This window comes from Ahaetulla prasina, chromosome 3, assembly GCF_028640845.1.
Source record: "Ahaetulla prasina isolate Xishuangbanna chromosome 3, ASM2864084v1, whole genome shotgun sequence".
In the NCBI taxonomy this organism is placed as follows: domain Eukaryota; kingdom Metazoa; phylum Chordata; class Lepidosauria; order Squamata; family Colubridae; genus Ahaetulla; species Ahaetulla prasina.
The window spans coordinates 101,239,649-101,246,512 of record NC_080541.1 but is presented as its reverse complement, the minus strand read 5'-3'; the positions used below and the strand labels follow the sequence as shown (position 1 = coordinate 101,246,512).

General features: G+C 36.2%; 2 protein-coding genes across 8 annotated transcripts in view; one reads left to right on the top strand and one right to left on the bottom strand.

Moving 5' to 3' along the window:
• Positions 1-5,088, top strand: ABITRAM (actin binding transcription modulator). The gene is made up of 6 exons (XM_058178754.1): positions 1-153; positions 2,149-2,200; positions 2,970-3,099; positions 4,394-4,470; positions 4,547-4,616; positions 4,703-5,088. The coding sequence occupies exons 1-6, from the start codon at positions 66-68 to the stop codon at positions 4,865-4,867; spliced, it is 582 nt and encodes a 193-aa protein (XP_058034737.1). The 5' UTR covers positions 1-65; the 3' UTR covers positions 4,868-5,088.
• Positions 4,799-6,864, bottom strand: part of CTNNAL1 (catenin alpha like 1) — a 58,602-nt gene continuing 56,536 nt past the window's right edge. For all 7 annotated transcript variants that reach the window (XM_058178747.1, XM_058178749.1, XM_058178750.1 and 4 more), the window contains one exon: positions 4,799-6,852. In XM_058178747.1, coding sequence (XP_058034730.1) covers positions 6,694-6,852 — 159 coding nt within the window. In that variant the 3' untranslated portion in view covers positions 4,799-6,693. The remainder of the gene's footprint in view (positions 6,853-6,864) is intronic.

The window sequence follows — 6,864 nt, the reverse complement described above, 5'->3', positions numbered from 1 at the left end:
GTTGCTGGGTTGCTGCGTTGCTGAAGCGCAAGCGCGTCTCTTTCGCACCGCCCACGGCTGGAATCATGGCGTCGGGGGCTACGGAGACCCGGGCTTCCATGGCAACGATGCCCGGCGTGACGGAACGGTATTTCACCCGCTGGTACAAACCAGGTAGTTTATCCCCGCCCCCCGCCCGCCTCCCTCTTCTGATCGGAGGCGAGCTGTGAAAGTGATGTGCACTTTTAAAAAAAGAAACGCTTTTGCACCATCAGCGATTTCCGCCTCTACCCCGGTCTTCCCTAACTGCCTTCCAGCTTTTCCCCTCGCGTGGGTTGTTTTTGTTGAGGGTGGGGATGAAGCAGAGCAGGGCAGGCTGGGGAATTCTGGGAGCTGAAGTCAAACGTTGCCAAAGTTGAGAAACTCTGGAATAGAGGATCCTGAACGTCGACAGGTGTGATTGCTGGAACCTTTAAGGCAGGGGTCTCCAACCTTGGCAACTTTAAGCCTGGCGGACTTCAACTCCCAGAAGTTGAAGTTGGGGGATTCTGGGAGATGAAGTCCACCAGGCTTAAAGTTGCCAAGGTTGGAGACCCCTGCTTTAAGGGACATCATCTTGCCAGTTCTGTTGACTATAGATTTGCTGGCAGCGAAGTCTATTATGACTCGGTATGCTTTTCTTACTACAGCAACGTGCATTATAGGTTCTTAGGAAAGATTTAAGCCTGTGATTTGCACATATGACTCTGGGAAATAAGTATTGAATTGAGCATAGCAAGGATGGTAACTTAGCTATAAGGCACCATGCAACCTATTAAAGCTTCTTTATCTCTAGCAATCTGTGACAGATTGGTGTACAGGTGTTACCTGGAATTGTAGGTGTAATTACTTTTAATAAAGGTGATATTAACATATAGCTGGCATCCGTATCTCCCTTTGAAGTGCACGGAACTTTTTTTTTTTTTTAACCAATGCCATTTTGACAACCAGCACTTTTTAATAACTAAACAATAGGGAGTGTATTTCTGGATGTCCTTGAATATACTTGTGAGTATTAATTTTTTTAAAAAATTTGAATTTATATCCCGCCCTTCTCCGAAGACTCAGGGCAGCTTACACTGTGTTAAGCAATAGTCTTCATCCATTTGTATATTATATACAAAGTCAACTTTATTGCCCCCAACAATCTGGGTCCTCATTTTACCTACCTTATAAAGGATGGAAGGCTGAGTCAACCTTGGGCCCGGTGGGACTTGAACTTGCAGTAATTGCAAGCAGCTGTGTTAATAACAGTCAGACTTAGTCTGCTGAGCCACCAGAGGACCTTAATAAAGATACAGTACAAACCTGATTGGGAAAGTGGGCGATATAACCCATAAATTTGCCACTAGTGGAATGTTATCTAGAATAGCTGTTTTTTGTTGTTCAGTTCTCAAATGTAATCAGTGTCTTGTTTGATCACTTGGTTTCTGAAATGTAAGGAATCCAACAATTGTTTCCTACACTCTGTAAAAAGTCTCATTACCCCCTTAAATAAATATTTTTTGCTTTGCCTAAATTATTTGATTTGTATTTTTGGGTGGGTGAAAAAGCCACTTTTCCAAACATAAGTGTTTTTCTTTCCCAAATTCAGGGAATAAATCTTCATATCCATGTAAACTTAAGTGCCTGAGATTCAAGGCAACACAGATAGTCCTCGCTTAACAACTGTTTGCAGTTATGACAGTGATGAAAAGTAACTTGTGATCAATCCTCACTTTATGACCTTCACAGTTCAGCAACAGAAAGCTGAACTAAGCTCACAAACAGTCATGGTTTCACTTGTCAACCACTTTGCTTAATGATTTGAGTTACTGGTCCCAATTATAGTCACTAAACAATGAGTACGTGTACCTTATTTTATATTATCAGCTCTTAGCTATTTCTTGCATTTTATTCTGCTCTGCTTTTATAGGTAACTTTTTTCCTCCTTTCCTGTTACATGCATTTATTTGCCAGCTGATTCAGCATTTTGGTTACTTAAAGAAGTGGCCTCTAGTTTACACAAACCTATGCTAAAATTAAGTTTATTTGCTATTAAAAGGCTACAACACTTTGGAACATTTTGCGTACTTTCAGTCAGCTTGAACCCTGCACAAAACTTAAGTAACAGCTAACTTCTTTTCCCAGATGTAAAAGGTAATCAGTGTGAAGATCATTGCATATTGCAGCATTCTAACAGGTAAGACTTAAAGTTACATGCTTATTTACACAAAATGCTTCTGTGTTCAATTATCATTCTAGAGAACCTAGCATGTTTTACAAGCCAGGTATCAAACCTAGTTTTAAAGGGACCACTTTCAAAAGGCAGTAGTTAAAGTCAGAACTTTTCACCATTCCAGAGTGCTAATCTTCTGTTTTGATCTGGCAGAATATGCTACCAACTTACTTCGCCCATTTTTGATCTCTATCCTGTGCTATAGCCTCTGTTTTGGTGTGCCACCAAGTAGTTATGTTGTGATTTATCATATACAGGCATGCTAAGTAAAGGTACTGATCTTTTTCTGTTTCCTTCTATATACTAATGCAATTAAAAAGAACTTTTGCAGTTGATTTCCACGCCTAAGCAGCCTTGCTGGATTGAAAACTGCAAGCATAAATCAAATGCACATCTAAATGACAGCTCAGTTAATCTAAATATTATAGCAATGTTACCTCACCAATGGCTTTTTTCCTTTCATTGAAGGAAAACTCTAGCTTTCTTAAGAATAAATTATAAATTATAATAGCTTTTCTACCATAAAATATTTATACTCAAGTCCATTCTCTTCTTGCCCTCTATGCTTCAATTTTATGCTTTGTATTTTTGTCTTATTGTTATATTTGGTTTATTTTATTATCTCATTTTAAAATTAATTTTTAACTTATAATGTTAAATACTGCAGGTGCTTTTGGGAAAAGTCTTATTTTGAAAAATATGCTTTGAATAAACAGAACTTCTTGTTTTGTAGAATCTGTGTCATCACTATAGCAGATGCCCATCCTCTTCTTCAAAAAGAAAAATCAATTAAGAGTATTAGTTATCAGATTAGTGCAAACTGCAGCAGGCTACAAAATAAAGTTTCTGGAAAGTCTAAACGGGTACGGCTCTTTTAATTTTCATTATAACATAGATCCCAATTTGGAGTCTAGATTGTTTTTTTAAAAAATATATTAGGCTAGCTCAAAGTGAAAGAACTGCAATATCAAGATTGGTTATATATCCCAATACTTAATTTGTTCCTTAATTCTATCAGTATGCTCCTTGTTGGCAAAACTATCAGCAGACCAATTTTAAAGTAAGACTGGGGCAGTCTCAAAGAAAAGCAGACCAATAAGAGGATGGGCATTTTTTTGTCATGTCCACTCTTGCACCCATGTTCAGTTGAGTGCTTGGAAGTAAGTATAAATTAGGGCTGTAGAAATCGACACAACCACTACACAGCAAAGAAATACAAAAAGATGCCATCTGATGGTCTGGATTTTTGCTGTCCCAATATTCAGTTGGTGCTGTTCTCTATACTAGACCTAGTGTAGTTAGCACTCAGTGAAAATAGCCTGACAAGCATATTCTCATTGGTATCTTCTCACATAAAGTTATTAAAATCAGTGGAATTAATTGGTTACATGTCTGATACTGGTCTTTTAGTTGCTTGAGGTATCTAGAAGGCTGGATCAGAAATACCAGGATAGATTATAATATGTATTATTTTGTGAAGCAAGTTTTGCTAAGAAACAATGATGCCTAAGGCAGTAGTTGATTATGATTCTAGTTGTAGGGAATCTTCCTTTGGCAAAGATTAATAAGCAATTATTAATTATGTGGGATTTCAGCAATTTCATTTATAGCACATGGAAATGTAAACTCTCAAATACCCTTCAGTATTTGCAAGAGCTTCCAAAATTGTTTGGAGTTTGCAGTCTATAATACAAAAACTCTTCCCCACTCCAAAATTTAAATATACCAGCTCTGTTCTTCTTTCAACAAACCTTGAAGACCTTACTGTTTCCCCAAGATTTGGACCAGAATGGAATGTGTGACAGGATTTGTCTGTTCCACCAGAATGACCATCTTTTTATTCCCTGGTGTTATTCTATTTCTTTATTTTTAAATTTGTATGCTACTCAGAATCATCAAGAAATTGGGTAGCTTTATAAATGTGGAAAATTAATAACACACATTACAAGCCTTCTGGGTTTCATAAAAGACTGGGGTTTTAATATGGGATTTCAGTACCTGATCAGTTCTGCCAAATTAAAGGAGCCATATTGCATAGCTATGGTAAACATTCAATTTCAAATGTTAAATTGTATTAGTTCATGTGGCACATGCTCAGTCTGTGATTGTGTTATTATTTTCCAAGAATCCTAATTAGATGTATGCTTTTCCCTCTAGGGTGCTCAATTTCTAACAGAACTTGCCCCTTTATGTCGAATTCTTTGCTCAGATGGAGAAGAATACACCATCTATAGGTAAGCTGGTAAGATGTTATTTATATTGTGTTGCTCATGCTGTTCTAGCATTTAATAAAATGAAAATTCTTTGCAGCTGTATAAGAGGAAAATTAATAGAGGTGAATGAAAACATTCTGGAGAATCCATCTCTTCTAAAAGAAAAGGTCAGGATTTCAAACATATTTGTTCTCTTTTCCTTCTGCCCCCTCCTTTAATTTTCTCACAAATATTTTTGTGTTTGTTTCCTTAGCCTTCCACAGAGGGTTACATTGCAGTCGTGTTACCAAAATTTGAAGAAAGCAAAAAAGTAACTCAGGGGCTTCTGACAAGGGAAGAATACGAAGAATTTCTGTCAAAACGTTTTAATTCCACATCATTATGCAATACAAAGAAAGAGAACTCTGCAGAAGTATGATATATATCAGACATTTTCTAGTATATCCCATACTAAAGTGACTTTATGGATTTTCACACTTTACTTTTGGGTGATTATAACCTTAATTGTTCATTTTCAGACAACAAAGTCAATATTTAAGACCTTCAAATTTTAATCTGTAACTTTACTATTGGATTTAAAGATGTAGTGCCAAAATATTGTACTGTTCTTTATGTCAATAAAAGCCTTTGTTTACTTAATTTCATCTGTACATTATACTTACTTTCTACTTTATTAAACAAAACCCAATCTGAAAATGTCAATTCAACAATCAATACTTTTTTATTATTTTGTTTCTTTGAGGATTTTAGTGATGAAGTCTATGCATGGTGCCTTAGGATGGCTGAATAGCAACACTGAACCTATAAATTAACTAGTTAATACATCAGTCATTAATGCCTCTGTTGCCTTAAGGTTTGCGGAGTGAAGTTTCAAGGTTTTACAGGACCAAATGTTAAGAAAGAATATGTTTAACAATTGCAACATTAATATAAATGCCACAGACAGAAGTGGAGGATGGGATTGGGGTTACAGAAGAAAAAAAGAAGTAAGAAGCTTAGAAATGCTCACTTATTTTCTTTTTCTGCCTCCCAATCCCTACTTTGCATGATAGTCAAATATGATTGAGAATCATATCTTAGCTTATGACTTCAAGTTATGCAAATGTAAAGGACATGGGAGTAATTTATTAGCTACTGTATATAATTTTCAAACATACTCAGTTTACAGTACTTAAGACTGGCAAGGAGTTATTCAATGACAACATTACAATCTGAAACATAGGACCATTAAAATATATACAGATCTTAAACAAGCTTGGAAAAGAACTTGCAAAGTAGGTAATGCCCTCTTTGAAATAAGTATTTTTAGTAGCTGCAACTTATTTGAATGATCAGTCTTAAGCTTTCCTGTAACATGCTAAAAATGAGAGCTCAAGCTTTTATATTTAAGGCTGTAAATATAATCACATTTATTAGGGAATTAGGTCCTATCAGTTTTAGAACTATTTCTGAAAAGATTCTTTAGATAGTGCTATAAAGATTGTATATAAAAATATAGATAAAAGGGAATAACATAAAAGCGAGCTTTTAAATATAGCTGATTTTATTAATGCTGTTACTGAACTTTAGTTTTAATTTTAAATATTGCTAAAACTGTTTTTACATGAAAATAAAATTATCATCATTAAAGCTTTATTGTAACTTATGTATCTGGTAGCAGCAACATGGATTTCTTTGACGGCCTCTCTCCTAGTACTCTTCTTTACCTTCCTTGCCCACCAGGAGACAAATGTGGTTATCTATGGCAACAGAATTTCCTGGCAAGTCACTTTAAGAGGCAAAGCCTGAGCAGCCACTCAGCCAGTTAAGCTTTTTTCAAAACAGACTTCCCCAGCAAATGATATTGGCAAGGGTCAAGACTCATATTAGTGAGAGCTGTTAAACAAATAAAGGACAGCAGCAGCAACCACTACCAGTAGTTTTCCATGTAGCTTATCTGATATCAGCCAGATCATCTGCATGAACATTCAAAGCAGCATCTTTGGGGTTTGAAAAATAAGACATTCATAATGTACTTGATTACAAAAATAGTATTAATAGTGAACCAAAAGTTATTCACCATACAAAAATATGCAGCCATTAAATCTGACTGTTCCTTTTGCTAATTGCTAAGTACCATGACATCTATTAGATGTGAAAAGATTACATCAGCTTTTTCTAACCCGGTTTGACCTTTCTCAAAAGAAAGCAATTAGGAGAGATTTAAAAGTACAAATCCAACATAGAAATGAGCCCATCTTCCATTCATTTGTTCTCCAATACAGTGAGGCTTGCTACATGTTGTTCCAAGGATTTGACTCCAAAAGTGTTAGTCCTCCCAGCCAGACCACTGTTTTCTCTTGACACTGCATGCTGGCCATTCCAAGAGCAGTGGGCCATTAGATACCCATTTCCTGCTTTGTGCTGCAAAACAAG

Excerpts from the sequence above, each read along its gene's own strand:
- ABITRAM (XM_058178754.1), top strand. The coding sequence starts at position 66 with ATGGCGTCGGGGGCTACGGAGACCCGGGCTTCCATGGCAACGATGCCC. Across the intron at positions 2,201-2,969 it reads ATATTGCAGCATTCTAACAG|AATCTGTGTCATCACTATAG; the intron begins GTAAGACTTAAA and ends CTTGTTTTGTAG. Across the intron at positions 3,100-4,393 it reads TTTCTGGAAAGTCTAAACGG|GGTGCTCAATTTCTAACAGA; the intron begins GTACGGCTCTTT and ends TTTTCCCTCTAG.